The 18633-nt window shown below is 39.7% G+C and overlaps 1 protein-coding gene across 19 annotated transcripts in view; it reads right to left on the bottom strand.

Annotated features, from left to right (window-relative positions):
• The window catches only part of ARMH3 (armadillo like helical domain containing 3), a 181164-nt gene that overhangs the window by 157522 nt on the left and 5009 nt on the right, over positions 1 to 18633 (bottom strand). For 16 of the 19 annotated variants that reach the window (XM_067024827.1, XM_067024822.1, XM_067024831.1 and 13 more), the window contains exon 2: positions 546 to 658. The exons of the other annotated variants lie outside the window; for them this stretch is intronic. In XM_067024827.1, the coding sequence (XP_066880928.1) occupies positions 546 to 647 (102 nt within the window). In that variant the 5' untranslated portion in view covers positions 648 to 658. The remainder of the gene's footprint in view (positions 1 to 545; positions 659 to 18633) is intronic. 19 annotated transcript variants of the gene reach the window in all.

Raw genomic sequence — 18633 nt, 5'->3', positions numbered from 1 at the left:
GTCCACCAACAACTTGAGATGGAATATAATAGTGCATCTTTTAAAAATATCTGAATTAGATAGAATTCTAGGGCCAAAAGGAAATTCAAGGGACATCTAGGATAGAAAGGTCCTTATGTCAAATCTTAAGGGGACTTCCCTGACAGTCTGGTGGTTAAGACTCCACGTTTCAACTGCAGGGGGCACAGGTTCAGTCCTTGGCCAGGGAACAAAGATCCCACATGCCACAAGGCAGAGCCAAAAAAAATCATAAGGAAGAAAAGTCTTATAGATAGCAGAAAAGAAGTTTCCTGAGCCTTCCTCCCTCCTTTCGATTGTTTTACCCAGCTCAAGGCAACAATCTATAAGAACAACATAATAACAATCTATATTAATTAACACATGATCATAATTTCTACCATGAGAGAGCTCACCCTCACCCTTGTTCTCACTCTTTCTCCCTCTGAAGAACTAGAAGGTAGCAGGCAGAGGTGAGGTTATTTTTCATTTTGGAACAAGAAACTAAGGAGTCAACCTGTGCCCAATGTCAGGGCTCCAGGCCTTACCATGAAGATCTCATCATACATCAGCACCACTTTTTCCTTCAGTGGTTTTTTGTAGGCTGAAGATTTCCTGAGCAAACCCCCTCGTTTCTCTACCTGTGCCATGGTTAGAGAATCTGTGAAAAGAAAGCCACAGTTAGTGCTAGAAATGCTCTCTAAGATGTTGGAGAACCTATTGAAATACCTCCCAATGGGAAATTTTTTAGGAAGAAGAAATGATAAGCAACCGTGTTATAGATTTTGCCCGTCTGTCCAATGCCCCCTTCTCTAACCAGGTAATTTCAAGGTTTAAATCATTCCTTGGCCTACAGCCCAACACATTTTACATCCTTAAAACATGCCAGTGGACAAGACTTAGAGAAGATGCAAAACCAAGCAGGAAAGTGTAACTAGCTCCATCTGTAATAAGTCTGGCCATATATCTGACGTTGATGGAAGGAAGGCTGCAAAGCACACACTGCCCACAGACTGATGATGAAGTTAAATTTCAAGTACTGATGGAGCTTAGGACCATTAAGGCAGGAAGTGTGCTGCAGACTGACGTGCTCCATTGATTTCCCCAAAGTAAGTAGGTCCTCCTCACTGCAAAGTACTTGCCCTTCACTGCCTCATAAATCACACTGCATTTGACCATCTTCAGAAATTCCTCTGGAAAGAGAACCAAGGCAGAAAACAGCAGTTAAAAGACCAAAAGTTAAATTTAATTTCAAAATAACCAAAAATAACAACATATTCCTTTCAAGTTTCTATTTTTAATATTTATTTATTTGGCTCCACTGGGTGTTAGTTGCAGCACACGGGATCTTCATTGCAGCATGCGGGCTCTTTTAGTTGTGGCACGCATGTGGGATCTAGTTCCCTGACTAGGGATGGAACCCGGGCCCCTTGCATTGGGAGCTCACAGTCTTAACCACTGGACCACCAGGGAAGTCCCTCAAATTTAATTATACATATATTTGTAACACTGTACTGCAGATCAAACTTCAGTGTATTTTTTTAATTCTATATAAAAGCAGTTCCTTGAATCATGCTCAAAGTTTCCCATCTTGCTTCAAGGAATTCTCAATTTTTTTCAAATGAGAACTTGAAATCCCACAGGTCTCCATGTGGATTTACACATATTCTCTCATGTCCCAGATACTTTCTATTGTTGACAAAATTCCTCTCTTTCTCTTAAATCCTAGGCTCTCGTTGTGAAACTTAATCTCACCCAGTAGCAGGTATGGATGGTAGTAAGGAGGCTGATTTCAATTCCAGACAAATCCAAAGCAGCAGAAAATTAATTTTGTTCAATGATGTTTGGAAAATATATACTACCATTCAAATCAACATCAAAATTTTGTTTAAGGAAGAGATGCATCCAACAGCATAAAAGACTGTATCTCAAACATCATCTATCTCTAATACATATAGCCAAAAAGGAGATTCACTTTTTTCTTTTTTTTTTTTTTGGCGGTACGCAGGCCTCTCACTGTTGTGGTCTCTCCCGTTGCGGAGCACAGGCTCGGACGCGCAGGCTCAGCGGCCATGGCTCACGGGCCTAGCCGCTCTGCGGCATGTGGGATCTTCCCGGACCGAGGCACGAACCCGCGTCCCCTGCATCGGCAGGTGGATTCTCAACCACTGCGCCACCAGGGAAGCCCGAGATTCACTTCTGAGCGCTAAAAGCACAGAAAATTTCAACTGGATGTTAAGCATACTTAGCACAGGGACTATATCTTACACTTATTCCATAAGCACTTAGCTCATGGTAAATGCTCAGTGTATGCGTATCACTGACTGATTCTAAATGGCGGAGACCTGAGCAGTCCTAGGTGGGACCTAAAATTTTAGTTAGACTTATCTCTATCAAAGCCTCACTAAGCCCTCATATTCCTTTATGATCCAGAGAAAACTGAAGGAAAAAATAACAACAAAAAAAGAAAAGATTCTTTCAGGCAATTTATACAAAGCCATTGATCATGGCTTTGCCTTAAAGCATGAAATACAGCCTCCATGCAAAACATTCTTGTGTCTTTTAAATAGGTTGTCAAGAGGAAGATGTCCTTGTGGGGGGAAAATAAATTGGAAATCAAGAGGATCCTATTAAAATAAATCAAAAGCAATGCAATTCTAAGCTTAGTGGATACACACCTTTCATGTGCTCAGCTTCAACCAGTTGACTAACAAGAATAGTGGGAACCACAAGTCCCTGGATGTCAAAAGCACATGTTTACAAACATCTCCCTCTGAGGATTTATAATTAGGTTACTGCTAATCAATGTCCAGCCCAAATCTAATAAACTCACTTTCTCTATTTCAGAATCAATACTTTCTAATAAGCAAAAGGGAACAGGAGAGGAGGGAAAAACAATTTCAACCCGAAGTACCAAATTTCCTAAGAAATTAAATTGTTTTCATCACTCTCCTTCCATTTGGAGCAGGGGGAAATTCAACCAAGGGCCTCAACACATTACTCTCTGTCATCATCACAGGCACCTGGAATTTACCACCCAAGCTGTCTAAAGTGTGACTGGAAACTGACAACATAAAGTCTCCTCCTTCTGCCAGCACTTCTACCCATTAAGCACAGCAAAGAAGGGTGTTTCTAGGGTAATAGAATGGAAGAAGTGTAGAACTCTTACAAAAGTCTTTCTGGGGTCTCAGAAATTAAGCTTGTGCTTCCAAATTTGAAAGTAAAATATCTGACTGGTAAAGCAGTAAATTGGAATACATCAGTAATGGGAGTGTAATCTGTTTATATCTTCCCAGTGTTTCTTTCCTCTTTCACAATCCTCCCCTGTTGTAGAGAGAACTAGTACCAGCTGAGGCGCAGCAAGACATAATGGAACAAACAACTGGCAGAAATGAGACTAGAACACAGCTCTCCCAACCAACTAGATGACACTGAGTAAATCACTGTGCTTCTCAGTTTCCTTACAAGTAAAAGTAGGGGACTGGACTAGACATATCATCTAACGATTCTCTTAGCATCCCTGAAATACCACAAACACATAGGGAACACCTAAATATTATAAAGCACTAGTTTAGACACTAAGGGGTTACAAAGAGGAAACTACAGACCGGATCCTCTAGGAGCTCATAATCTATTAGCGGAGACAGGCACAGAATAACCCACAGCACAAGGCAAATCATGAGAAATAGAGTAAAAGTACAAAGAAAATGCTATGGGACTACAAGGAAGAGAAAGAAGCATTCTATGAGTACGCTATGACCTCTGTTGATCTAGGCTTTAAAATCCTTCTAGCGAAGAAGTAAACACAGCAAAGCCACAGCAATCCCACAGAAATGTCATCTTAGACATTAACATAGTTTCTCAGAAATAAGACGTACAGTAGACAAACTATAAAAAAGAATTAGGCAACTTTTCAATACTACTTTCACCTACCACCAAACTTAGGAATGGCTTCAAATCCCCCACACTCAATGGTAAATCAATGAAGTCTTTCATTCCTAAACCTCAGGGACTGCTGGTCCCATGACCTGCAGCACAACTTCTCTCTGAAAGACCAAAGTCATACAACTTTTTAAGAACTATATCTTAAAGCAATCCAGCTACACACTTCTTAAATGCACATCACTTCACATCCCTACAGGATAAAATAATCAAATATCAAAAACCTAAAGCCAAACACTTCCAATGTCTTACAAGCAAGGAATGCTAGTTACACTTAACTAATTATTCATTTATTTTACTGTCTTCTTGAGCACAATACATGCCAACTCTAGTATCAGAAAATTAATCTAATAGAAATTCACTCTGATTTCCAGAGTTACCAGTCAATCTATCAAAAGTCTTGGTATTGTGTCTATATGAGATGATGGAGGTTAACTAAATCTGTTGAGTTAATCATTTCCCAAAATACATAAATCAAACCATTATGCTGTATACCTTAAATATATACAGTGATGTCTGTCAATTATTTCTCAATAAAACTGGGAAAAAAATCTTTTAAAAAAGTCTTTGGTTTTAGTCCCAATTCTTATACACTTATTCTATAACCTTAAGTTTCCTTTCCCTTCCTGGCTTGAATTTGCCAATCTGTAAAAAGAAGCCATGCCAAGGATGTACAGAAAAGGGAACCTTTGTACACTGCTGGTGGGAATGTAAATTGGTACAGCCACTACGGAAAACAGTATGGAGGTTCCCCAAATATTAAAAATAAAACTACCAGGGCTTCCCTGGTGGCACAGTGGTTAAGAATCCACCTGCCAATGCAGGGGACAGGCATTCGAGCCCTGATCCAGGAAGATCCCACATGCCGTGGAGCAACTAAGCCCATGCACCACAACTACTGAGCCTCTGCTCTACAGCCCACGAGCCACAACTACTGAGCCCACGTGCCACAACTACTGAAGCTCCATGCGCCTAGAGCCCATGCTCCGCAACAAGAGAGGTCACCACAATGAGAAGCCCGTGCACCCCAACGAAGAGTAGCCCCTGCTCGCCGCAACTAGGGAAAGCTCACGTGCAGCAACAAAGACCCAACGCAGCCAAAAATAAATAAGTAAATACATTTTTTAATGAAAAACAGAAAAATAAAACTACCATATGATCCAGCAATCCCACTTCTGCATATATATCCGAAGAAAATAAAATCACTATCTTGAAGAGATGTACCCTCATGTTCACTGCAGCATTATTCACAATAATCAAAACATGGAAATAACCTAAGTGCCCATCAATGGACAAATGGATAAAGAAAATGTGGTATATACATACAATGGAATATTATTCAGCCATTAAAAAGAAGGAAATCCTGCCATTTGCAACAACACAGGTGAATCTTGAGGGCATTATGCTAATGAAATAAGTCAGACAGAGAAAGACAAATATTGTATGATCTCAATTATATGTGGAATCTGGGGCTTCCCTGGTGGCGCAGTGGTTAAGAATCCACCTGCCAATGCAGGGCACACAGGTTTGAGCCCTGGTCCGGGAAGATCCCACATGCTGCAGAGCAACTAAGCCCATGCACCACAACTACTGAGCCTGTGCTCTAGAACCTGTGAGCCAAAACTACTAACCCCACGTGCCACAACTACTGAAGCCCGTGAGCCTAGAGCCCATGCTCTGCAACAAGAGAAGCCACTGCAATGAGAAGCCCGCGCACTGCAATGAAGAGTAGCCCCCGCTCACCACAACTAGAGAAAGCCTGTGCACAGCAATGAAGATCCAATGCAGCCAAAAATAAATAAATAAAATAAATTTATTGAAAAAAAATTATATGTGGAATCTAAAAAAAGTCAAACACATAGAAATAGAGTAGATTAGGTTGGTGGTTGCCGGGGGATGGGGGATGGGGTAAATGGAGAGATGTTGGTCAAAGGGTACAAACTACCAGTTATAAGACGAATAAGTTCTGGGGATCTAACATACAACCCAGTGACTACAGTTAATACTATACTGTATATCTGAAAGTTGCTACGATTAAATCTTAAATGTTCTCACCACAAAAAAGGAAAAAAAGTGACTGTGAGGGAATGGATGTGTTAACTAACTTCATCATGGTAATCATTTCACAATATATATGTATACCAAATCATCATATTGTATACCTTAAAATTATACAATGTTATATGTAAATTATATTTCAATAAATCGGGGGGGAGGGCATGGAACAGCTCTCTATAGGCTTTCAATGTAATGGTCTGGAGTTCTAGGTTCATACTTGTAATGGACTATTAGCAAGTATCACCCTCACTTCACTGTTCAGGGATGCTCCAAAACACTAGTGTAGGTAGATGCTGAGGTAAACATCCCAAAACATTTCAACCAGTATATAAGAAATGAAAAAGGAGAAGAGAAAGAAAAGAAGGGGAAAGAAGAAAAATAAATAAAAATAAATGTGCCCATCATCTAGGAAGAAAAAAACATACACAGATCAGGTGTTCATTCAACAAATATTGATCACCTAAGCATTAGGGATACAGCAGTGAACAAGCAGACAAGATCCCTGCTCTCAGAGTTTTCATTCTAGTAGAGAAAGAAAGACAACAAACAAGTTAAGTTGAGACAATGATAAGTATCTTGAAGACAAATTGTCTAGGAGGACTACAACAGACTGCAGATTAAAGGCCTCTATGGGAAGTGATATGTGGACTGAGATCAGAATAATAGAAAGAAAACAGCCATGTGAAAATCTTGGGAAAAGTGTTCAGATAGAGGCAATGGCAAGTGCAAAGGCTCCAAGATTTGAACACACTTGGCATGTTCAAGAAACAGAAATGCCAGAGTGCCTATAGTACAAACATTTCCTTTCTGAAAGGTTTTTGTAAAACTTATTGAAGTGGGGCTTCCCTGGAGGCGCAGTGGTTAAGAATCCACCTGCCAAGGCAGGGTTCAAGCCCTGGTCTGGGAAGATCCCACATGCCGCGGAGCAACTAAGCCCTTGTGCCACAACTACTGAGACTGCACTCTAGAGCCTGCGAGTCACAACTACTGAGTCTGCGTGCCACAACTACTGAAGCTCGCATGCCTAGAGCCCATGCTCCGCAACAAGAGAAGCCACCACAACGAAGAGCAGCCCCAGGTCGCTGCAACTAGAGAGAAAGCCTGTGCACAGCAACAAAGACCCAACGCAGGAAAGAAGGAAGGGAGGGAGGGAGTACAAACTAATGATTTCATTTATATGAAACTCAAAAAGGCAAAATTAGTCTATGGTGACAGACATCAGAATAGTGGTTACCCTGGGTGGGGAGATGAGTGGGAAGGAGCACAAGGAAGCCTTCTGAGGTGCCAGAAATGTGCTTTATCTTGACCTGAGTGGAAGTCACACAAATATGTACATGTGTAAAATAATTATCAAGTCATACACTTCACATTATGTACATTATTCCTCAATCTAAAATAATGCATGTGCTCATATACATATATGAAAATTTAACAATACCCATGCAGGACACTAGAACAAAGGCTAGTAAGGACCCCACCTTGCACACATAGGACACTGATCTAAAATAACCACCAAAGAGTTGACACTTATTTCGTACTTGCTACATACCAAGCACTGTTCTAAGCACTTTATATACATTAATTCATTTCATCCTCACAACAAACCTATGATCCAGGAACTTTACAATAAGAAAACTAAAGCATGAAGTGGTTAAAAAACAAAAATTTAAAAATTTGCCAGGATAAGTGAAAGTAGGGTCTCAAACCCAGAGAGCCTCATGTTTGAGTTCAGCCCTTAACCACTGTACTATACTGAGCAGGAATGAGCAGAAATAGAGTAACCTACACATAAACAAAGCTGAGTATCTGCAGGGAAACTGAAGAGGTTCCAGGTAAGTGAGGAGGAAAAGTATATGCTTGCTGACCTTAATGAACAAACTTTGGAATGTCCAGATATCTTGAGTTTCATCACTAGTTTGCCCATAGGTAGATGTGCCATGGTAGGAAGTAAAAGATAACTGTCTGATACATGAATATGTATATAAATATTGATAATGGTAAAGTGAAAGACAGACAAATTAATGAAATAGTAGAAAACTTAGAAGGAAAAACTAGAGAGGAATCTGAGTTTCTATTCAAGTTGACAGATGTATTCAATATGGTAAACAGAAAAAAAAAATTTTAAAGGCTGAAATACACTGATATCCACTACAGGATTTAATTGATACTATTTTAACTGAGCTAAGTCAGTGCTCTGAGGATAATTCTCCACCAAAACTTCATTATGAATGGAAAGATATTGTAAAAAATGCTTTACCCCTGCAGAGCTGTGATCACATGTTTCAGAATCTCCTGGCATGCCTCCTGGAAATGTAGACTCCTAAGCCCCCCTCCCCACTACTGAAACAGATTTTTCAAGATAAGGATTAGAGGTCTACATTTTTTTTTTTTTTTTTTTTTTTTTTTGCGGTATACGGGCCTCTCACTGTTGTGGCCTCTCCCGTTGTGGAGCACAGGCTCCAGACGTGCAGGCTCAGCGGCCATGGCTCACGGGCCCAGCCTCTCCGCTGCATGTGGGATCTTCCCGGGCATGAACCCGTGTCCCCTGCATCGGCAGGCAGACTCTCAACCACTGCGCCACCAGGGGAGCCCTAGAGGTCTACACTTTTAATAATCACTCCAGTCAGTGGTTCTCAACTGGGGCAATTTTGCCTCCCAGTGGACATTTGTCAATGCCTGGAGACATTTTTAGTTTTCACAACTGGGAGGGGAGGTACTACTAGCATCTACTGGGTAGAGGCCAGGGATGCTGCTAAACATCCTAAAGTATACAGGACAGTTACCACAACAAAGAATTAACTGGCCCAATAAGTCAATAATACCAAGTTTGAAAAACCCTACCCCAAATAATTCTGATGCTCACTAAAGTTTGAGAAGTACTCATCTGAGCCTTAAATCAGGCCTTCAAAAGAAAGGAGCATCTGGACAGAAGATGATTTTGAGAGGATGAATAAAACTTCTGCCATCTCTAGAAAAGGCACTGGAGCAATCCTTACCTACTTCCAGCTCATTCTCCCCATATTAACTCACCAACGCATCCCCTTTCCTTAGGATCTTAACCACAGTTTGCCCATCGGTGAAGGATCACTACAAAACACACTGACTATAGTAATCCACAATGCCTAGTGAAGGAGATGAAAACCCTGTCGGCCCAGGAGACGTGGCTGAGTCAGATATTACCACTCCACTGTCTGACAATGAGCCATTTACCCAACACACAAGAGGGGGGAATATGTTTATAAAGCCAGAAATAGCCTCCTCCAGGACTCTCCTAAAAAAAGTTCCCTAGTTCCTCTAGATGCGAGTTTTTTTTTTTTAATCTTTAGGCAAAAGTTATCTGCTCCCTATGTTCTTCTGCAAGGCATCCCACACTCTCAAGGTAAACACTAGCACTATAATGCAAGGCATTTCTACCTCCAAATACCAACCCTTCGTTTCTCAAAGTAGCTCCTAACATGCCTCTTCCTTTCTGAAGGCCCCAAGGATTTAGCTCACTTGCTGCATTCACATATTGCTGTTCCACGATTCCCTGCCATACCTTCTCAGTAGCATGGCACACAGGTTCCCTCAATTGCACCCTACAGATTAGCTCTAAAACCAGCATATAATTCCTTTCCATTTTAATGGATTTTTACTGCTAGTCACTCCAAGTCTTTTATACCTCCAAAATGAAAATAAAGTGAGGCCTGCATTATTGAAGCCACCTCTCTAAATTCCCTTCATAGAGAGCTCCAGGACAGGCCATCACTCTTCTGTTCTTTTACAGTTTTTTTTTTAAATTTTATTTTACTTATTTTTTTATACAGCAGGTTCTTATGAGTTATCCATTTTATACAAATCAGTGTATATATGTCAATCCCAACTGCCCAATTCATCCCACCACCACCACCACCACCCCCAACCACTTTTCCCCCTTGATGTCCATACTTTTGTTCTCTACATCTGTGTCTCTATTTCTGCCCTGCAAACCGGTTCATCTGTACCATTTTTCTAGGTTCCACATATATGTGTTAATATACAATATTTGTTTTTCCCTTTCTGACTTACTTCACTCTGTATGACAGTCTCTAGATCCATCCACGTCTCTACAAATAACACAATTTCGTTCCTTTTTATGGCTAACATTCCATTGTATATATGTACCACATCTTCTTTATCCATTCGTCTGTCCATGGGCATTTGGTTGCGTCCATGACCTGGCTAGTGTAAATAGTGCTGCAATGAACATTGGGGTGCATGTGTCTTTTTGAATTATAACTTTCTCTGGGTATATGCCCAGGAGAGGGATTGCTGGGTCATATGGTAATTCTATTTTTAGTTTTTTAAGGAACCTCCATAATGTTCCCACAGTGGCTGTATCAATTTACATTCCCACCAACAGTGCAAGAAGGTTCCCTTTTCTCCACACCCTCTCCAGCATTTATTGTTTGCAGATTTTCTGATGATGCCCATTTTAACTGGTGTGAGGTGATACCTCATTGTAGTTTTGATTTGCATTTCTCTAATAATTAGTGATGTTGAGCAGCTTTTCATGTGCCTCTTGGCCATCTGTATGTCTTCTTTGGAGAAATGTCTATTTAGGTCTTCTGACCATTTTTTTATTGGGTTGTTTGTTTTTTTTAATATTGAGCTGCATGAGCTGTTCATATATTTTAGAGATTAATCCTTTGTCCATTGATTCATTTGTAAATATTTTCTCCCATTCTGAGGGCTGTCTTTTCGTCTTGTTTGTAGTTTCCTTTGCTTTGCAAAACCTTTTAAGGTTCATTAGGTCCCATATGTTTATTTTTGTTTTTATTTCCCTTACTCTAGGAGGCGGATCAAAAAAGACCTTGCTGTGATTTATGTCAAAGAGTGTTCTTCCTATGTTTTCCTCTAAGAGATTTATAGTGTACAGTCTTACATTTAGGTCTCTAATCCATTTTGAGTTTATTTTTGTGTATGGTGATAGGGAGTGTTCTAATTTCATTCTTTTACATATAGCTGTCCAGTTTTCCCAGCACCACTTATTGAAGAGACTGTCTTTTCTCCACTGTATATCCTTGCCTCCTTTGTCATAGATTAGTTGACCATAGGTGCATGGGTTTACCTCTGGGCTTTCTATCCTGTTCCATTGATCTATATTTCTGTTTTGGTGCCAGGACCATATTGCCTTGATTACTGTAGCTTTGTAGTATAGTCTGAAGTCAGGGAATCTGATTCCTCGAGCTCCATTTTTTTCGCTCAAGACTGCTTTGGCTATTTGTAGTCTTTTGTGTTTCCATAAAAATTGTGAAATTTTTTGTTCTAGTTTTGTAAAAAAAAGTCATTGGTAATTTGATAGGGATTGCATTGAATCTGTAGATTGCTTTGGGTAGTACAGTCATTTTCGCAATGATTTCCCAATCCAAGAACATGGTATATCTCTCCATCTGTTTGTATCATCTTTAATATCTTTCATCATTGTCTTATAGTTTTCTGCACACAGGTCTTTTGTCTCCCTAGGTAGGTTTATTCCTAGGTATTTTATTATTTTTGTTGCAATGGTAAATGGGAGTGTTTACTTAATTTCTTTCAGATTTTTCATCATTAGTGTACAGGAATGCAAGAGATTTCTGTGCATTAATTTTGTATCCTGCAACTTTACCAAATTCATTGATTAGCTCTAGTAGTTTTCTGGTGGCCTCTTTAAGAGTCTCTAAGTATAGTATCATGTCATCTGCAAACAGTGACAGTTTTACTTCTTCTTTTCCAATTTGAATTCCTTTTATTTCTTTTTCTTCTCTGATTGCAGTGGCTAGGTCTTCCAAAACTATGTTGAATAACAGTGGTGAGAGTGGGCACCCTTGTCTTGTTCCTGATCTTAGAGGAAAAGTTTTCAGTTTTTCACCATTGAGAATGATGTTTGCTATGGGTTTGTCATATATGGCCTTATGTTGAGGTAGGTTCCCTCTATGCCCACTTTCTGGAGAGTTTTTATCACAAATCGGTGTTGAATTTTGTCAAAAGCTTTTTCTGCATCTATTGAGATGATCATATGGTTTTTCTTCTTCAATTTGTTAATATGGTGTATCACATTGATTGACCTGTGTATACTGAAGAATCCTTGCATCCCTGGGATAAATCCCACTTGATCACAGTGTATGATCCTTTTAATGTGTTGTTGGATTCTGTTTGCTAGCACTTTGTTGAGGATTTCTGCATGATATTCATCAGTGACATTGGTCTGTAATTTTCTTTTTTTGTAGTATCTTTGTCTGGTTTGGGTATCAGGGTGATGGTGGCCTCATAGAATGAGTTTGTGAATGTTCCTTCCTCTGCAATTTTTCGGAAGAGTTTGAGAAGGATGGGTGTTAGCTCTTCTCTAAATGTTTGAAAGAATTCACCTGTGAAGGCATCTGGTACTGAATTTTTGTTTGTTGAAAGATTTTGAATCACAGTTTCAATTTCATTACTTGTCACTGGTCTGTTCATATTTTGTTTCTTCATGGTTCAGTCTTGGAAGGTTATACCTTTCTAAAAATTTGTCCATTTCTTCCAGGTTGTCCATTTTATTGGCACAGAGTTGCTTGTAGTAGTCTCTCAGGATGCTTTGTATTTCTGCAGTGTCTGTTGTAACTTCCCCTTTTTCATTTCTATATTTTGATTTGAGTCCTCTCCCTCTTTTTCTTGATGGGTCTGGCTAAAGGTTTATCAATTTTGTTTATCTTCTCAAAGAACCAGCTTTTAGTTTTATTGATCTTTGCTATTGTTTTCTTTGTTTCTATTTCATTTATCTCTGCTCTGATCTTTATGATTTCTTCTACTAACTTTGGGTTTTGTTTGTTTTTCTTTCTCTAGCTCCTTTAGTTGTAAGGTTAAATTGTTTATTTGAGATTTTTCTTGTTTCTTGAGGTAGGCTTGTATTGATATAAACTTCCCTCTTAGAACTGCTTTTGCTGCATCCCATAGGTTTTGAATCGTCTTGTTTTCATTGTAATTTGTCTCTAGGTATTTTCTGATTTTCTCTTTGATTTCTTCAGTAATCTCTTGGTTATTTAGTAATGTATTGTTTAGCCTCCATGTGTTTGTGTTTTTCACGGCTTTTTTCCCTGTAATTGATTTCTAATCGCATAGCGTTGTGATCAGAAAAGATGTTTGCTATGATTTCAATATTCTTAAATTTACTGAGGCTTGATTTGTGACCCAAGATGTGACCTACCCTGGAGAATGTTCCGCATACACTTGAGAAGAAAGTGTAATCTGCTGTTTTTGGATGGAATGTCCTATAAATATCAATTAAATCTATCTGGTCTATTGTGTCATTTAAAGCTTGTGTTTCCTTATTAATTTTCTGTTTGGATGACCTGTCATTGGTATAAGTGAGGTGTTAAAGTCCCCACTATTATTGTGTTACTGTTGATTTCCTCTTTTACAGCTGTTAGCAGTTGCCTTATGTATTGAGGTGCTCCTATGTTGGGTGCATATATATTTATAATTGTTATATCTTCCTCTTGGATTGATCTCTTGATCAATCCAAGTAGTAGTGTAGTGTCCTTCCTTGTCTTGTGTAACATTCTTTATTTTAAAGTCTATTTCATCTGATATGAGTATTGCTACTCCAGCTTTCTTTTGATGTCCATTTGCATGGAATATCTTTTTCCAGCCCCTCACTTTCAGTCTGTGTGTGTCCCTAGCTCTGAAGTGGGTCTCTTGTAGACAGCATATAGATGGGTCTTGTTTTTGTATCCATTCAGCGAGCCTGTGTCTTTTGGAGCATTTAATCCATTCACGTTTAAGGTAATTATCAATATGTATGTTCCTATGACCATTTTCTTAATTGTTATGGGTTTGTTTTTGTAGGTCCTTTTCTTCTCTTGTGTTTCCCACTTAGATAAGTTCCTTTAGCATTTGTTGTAGAGCTGGTTTGGTGGTGCTGAATTCTCTTAGCTTTTGCTTGTCTGTAAAGCTTTTGATTTCTCCGTTGAATCTGAATTAGATCCTTGCCAGGTAGAGTAATCTTGGTTGTAGGTTCTTCCCTTTCATAACTTTAAATATATCATGCCACTCCCTTCTGGCTTGTAGAGTTTCTGCTGAGAAATCAGCTGTTAACCTTATGGGAGTTCCCTTGTATGTTACTTGTCATTTTTCCCTTGTTGCTTTCAATAATTTTTATTTGTCTTTAATTTTTGTCAATTTGATTACTATGTGTCTCAGTGTGTTTCTCCCTGGGTTTATCCTGCACTTCCTGAACTAGGATGGCTATTTCCTTTACCATGTTAGGGAAGTTTTTGACTATAATCTCTTCAAATATTTTCTCCAGTTCTTTCTCTCTCTCTTCTCCTTCTGGGACCCCTATAATGTGAATGTTGTTGCGTTTAATGTTGTCCCAGAGGTCTCTTAGGCTATCTTCATTTCTTTTCATTCTTTTTTCTTTATTCTGTTCCATGGCAGTGAATTCCACCATTCTGTCTTCCAGGTAACTTATCCGTTCTTCTGCCTCAGTTATTCTGCTATTGATTCCTTCTAGTGTATTTTTCATTTCAGTTATTGTATTGTTCATCTCTGTTTGTTTACTTTTTAATTCTTCTAGGTGCTTTTTCTTTAATTCTTCTAGGTCTTTGTTAAACATTTCTTGCATCTTCTTGATCTTTGCCTCCATTCTTTTTCCAAGGTCCTGGATCATCTTCACTATCATTATTCTGAATTCTTTTTCAGGAAGCTTGCCTATCTCCACTTCATTTAGTTGTTTTTCTGGGGTTTTATCTTGTTCCTTCATCTGGTACAAAGTCCTCTGCCTTTTCATTTTGGCTATCTTTCTGTGAAAGTGGTTTTCCTTCCACAGGCTCCAGAACTGTCCACCCTTTTGTTCTAACACTTCTGTTTTTTTAAATTACTGGGGATGGAATTCATCACTCATTCCTCCAAATCTTTCCGAGCACAGCCTCACACTCAAGGTGGTATATAATAATAAATAACACTACTGAGTAGTCACTGTGTACTTGGCACTATTCTAAGTGATTTAAATATGCTGTACTTAATCCTTACAATAAGCAAATGAAGTAAGTACTAATACCATAATTTTACAATGAGGATGTTACTTTGCCCAAAGCAACGGATTTTAAGTGGTACAGCCACTAAATCTTTCTGTCTGGTAGCCCTTCTCCCTATGAGAATATCTTGTTAGTGCAAAAAAAAACCAGGTGCTAACTAGTAGAACATTCAAAATCCAGATTCAGTTAAAATTCTGTGGAAACTCCAAACTGATATCCATAATATCAACATTCCCACTTGATCCAAGAAAAGTCGGTCATCTCAGGACATCATCTGACAAGCATCATCCCTATTTTCTAGATGCTAGGATAGAACCAGCCTGATTCAGTAATAAGCACATGTACCACTATGGGGCAGCATCTACATCTTGTATGTGCTCTGAACAGCGTTCACCTCAGAGCAAGTATTTAGGCTACACTTGAAAGTGGAATTAACTCAGGGACTTTCCCAAGACTAAACAGCAAGTGGCAAAACCAGGACTTCTGCAATCTCTACTCTGGATATCAGCCATAGTCTGTACCTACTAGAAGTGAACTAGCTTCAGAGAAGAGAATTCAGTCTGGTCCCATCAGAATCTACTCTGTCTGTCAACTTTCACAAACTAATAATACAGGTGAAGAGGTTTAAATAAACATGACCATCTCAGGTTCCCTTTCAAATGATTTTACACAAGAAGGAATGCACTTGCACCTTCAGAAGGAGGAACCAACTTCAAATTGACAGGATTTCAGGAAACTCTGATTGAAAATCACATTTTTCTGACATCTCCCAGAATGAGAATTCATTGTTAGATCCTCTTCTCAATGAGCAGGAACCTCTTATAAATTAATACTGTCTATCTCTTGCTCAAGCCCTGAACTTCCTCAAGCAGCAACACATCACTCATATCTTCTTCATTTCCTTTCCTGTTGACCCATACAAGCCTCATGAATACCACCTAAGTATAAAATGAAAATTATAAGACAGACTCCCATAATCTTCTTAAAGAAAGCCCAAAAGGTAACTTCGATCTGGCAAAGTAAACTGATTTCCTGCTAGCTTTACTAACATTTATTGAGAGCTTATAATAACACAGGCATTGTATAAGGGGAAAAGGGACACAAAATTATTGAGGCATATGGTCCCTGCCTTGAGAAGCTCACTGTTAAGTGGAAGATGGGCATATTCTAATATTTCCTTACAAAGAAATAAAATAAACATTATTTTCCCAGGATTTTTTTCAAATATGTCCTCACTTACTCCAAGCTATTGCCAAGATATCAAGCTCACCAGGCCTCCTTACTTCCAGCTGCCTAGTAACAACTCCATGTGCATATCCCACAACAACTTGATCTCAGCATAGCAGACACTCTCCCCTATACCTCTTTCTATAGCCACCCAAACCTTAAAAAAATCTACTCTACTTTTACTAATCCATATCCTGGTCAATGAAATTCCCATTTACCCAATTTCTCAAATTAGAAAACTTAGCCCACTGTCTCTCCCCAAACAGTCACTTAATCCTATTGCAGCTATCTTAGAAATACTTCTAAAATCCATTCCCCTCCTCTTCATTCCCACGGCCACATTTTATTCAGACTCTCAATCAACTGCAACAACTCTAATTCTCACTGCCTCACTTCTCATTACTTTAATCTGCACTTCTGTCACTCCCTAACATTAAAACGCTCCAATAGCTCCCTACTCTCTTTTCAGTCTCACCTCCTGGCAATTTCCCCACTACACATCCTGTTTTGGACAAATTTCTGACACTTAAACGTCATGTTATTTTTTTTCCTCACACTTTCACCATGCCTTTGCTCATGCTATTGTCTCCATCTGGAATGCCTTTCTTTACTTGTGCAAGCTCCTACCCATCATCCAACACCCAACTCAAGTATCTCCTCCCTACAAACATTTCCCTGACTTTCCAGGCAATGGTAATATTTCCTTCACACCATATAAATTCCTTTGAATGGATATGTAACACACAGCACTACAATTTTCATGTGAATATGTCTCTGATGTTCTTGAGGAAAAATATTCATATTTCTAACCCCAGTGCCAGTTACATAATAAGTGCTCAATAGGGACTTCCCCGGTGGTGCAGTGGGTAAGACTGTGCTCCCAATGCAGGGGGCCCAGGTTTGATCCCTGGTTGGGGAACTAGATCCTGCATGCATGCCGCAACTAAGAGTCCACATGCCACAACTAAGAAGTCCGTGTGCTGCAACTAAAAGATGCCACATGGGTTAAGAATCCGCCTGCCAATGCAGGGGACACCAGTTCAAGCCCTGGTCCAGGAAGATCCCACATGCCGTGGAGCAACTAAGCCCATGCGCCACAACTACTGAGGCTGCGCTCTAGAGCCCATGAGCCACAACTACTGAACCCGTGTGCCACAACTACTGAAGCCCACGTGCCCAGAGCCTATGCTCCACAACAAGAGAAGCCACCGTAATGAGAAGCTTGCATGCTGCAACGAAGAGTAGCCCCCACTCGCCGCAACTACGGAAAAGCCTGCGCACAGCAATGAAGACCCAATGCAGCCATAAATTAATTAATTAATTAATTTTTAAAATAAATAAATAATAGAAAGGAAAGATGCCACATGCCGCAACAAAGATCCCACATGCCGCAACTAAGCCCCGGCGCAGCCAAAAATGCATTAAAAAGAAAACTTAATAAGTTCTCAATAAATGTGTGTTTAATAAACTGTGTGCCCTCATATATCCTGGATCAATTTGTTATTTGGTTATTTTCCCCAAATTTTATGGATTCTTGAACTTGGCTCTATGTAAAAGTCCAACTTTCATAACACTGCTTTGAGTTTTCAAGAGGTTTTATTATTATTATTATTATTATTATTCAAATGTCAAACAAGTGTATGAACTATAATGCCTAAACATCCAATGAAAATACCTTAAAGGCTCCCCTATTCATTAAGGAACGAATGAGAGTCCCCTTCACAATCCTAACTAGAAGGATCTACCCCTCTCTAGACTGACTGATCTGATATCTGGAAAAGTCCTCACATAGGAACTACTGTGCACACAAGACCAGCTGAAGGTAAACCCAAAATAATTCCAATTAACTTGTGCTAAATTAAGAACAGGGACACAAACCCTATTTGCCCTGGTTTACAAAGTCAGAAAGAGTATAGAACAGCAAAGAAACAGCTCTCACTGAACTCAAAACCTTTTCTGGAGAGGAAGAATTGGGGAGGGTCGGATGATCCACATTTATTCGGGCCTGCCCAAGTTTCTACTTCCCCATGTCGAAAAGCAGCACTCCTCAGCTTCTGACAGTTCTTCCCCAGGAAACCAGTTTTTATCTCCTGTTTCTTCCCTACACTTGCCTGGAAACAGGTTCGTTTCCCAGGTTCACACCGAGTAACCAGAGAAAACACGGTAGCTTCAATGATTGTGTGTAAAGGGTCCGGCGATCAGAGACTGTAAAGAGGAGACGGGGACCTTCCGGGACGCCTGATGACTTCGGGCAGACAGGGCTTCCTCTAGCCCTTCTCCGAGGTCTTGCCCCACGCCCTCACCCCAGAAACTGGCTGGGCAGAAGGCCACTCGGGTGGGAAACACCTGGGAGGAAAGCTTTCAAGGTAGCCTGAGGGGTCGGAGTCAGCCTCATGCG

This window comes from Kogia breviceps, chromosome 2 (assembly GCF_026419965.1).
Source record: "Kogia breviceps isolate mKogBre1 chromosome 2, mKogBre1 haplotype 1, whole genome shotgun sequence".
In the NCBI taxonomy this organism is placed as follows: Eukaryota; Metazoa; Chordata; class Mammalia; order Artiodactyla; family Physeteridae; genus Kogia; species Kogia breviceps.
The sequence above is the reverse complement of the archived record's forward strand: the minus strand, read 5'-3'. Positions and strand labels throughout refer to the sequence as shown.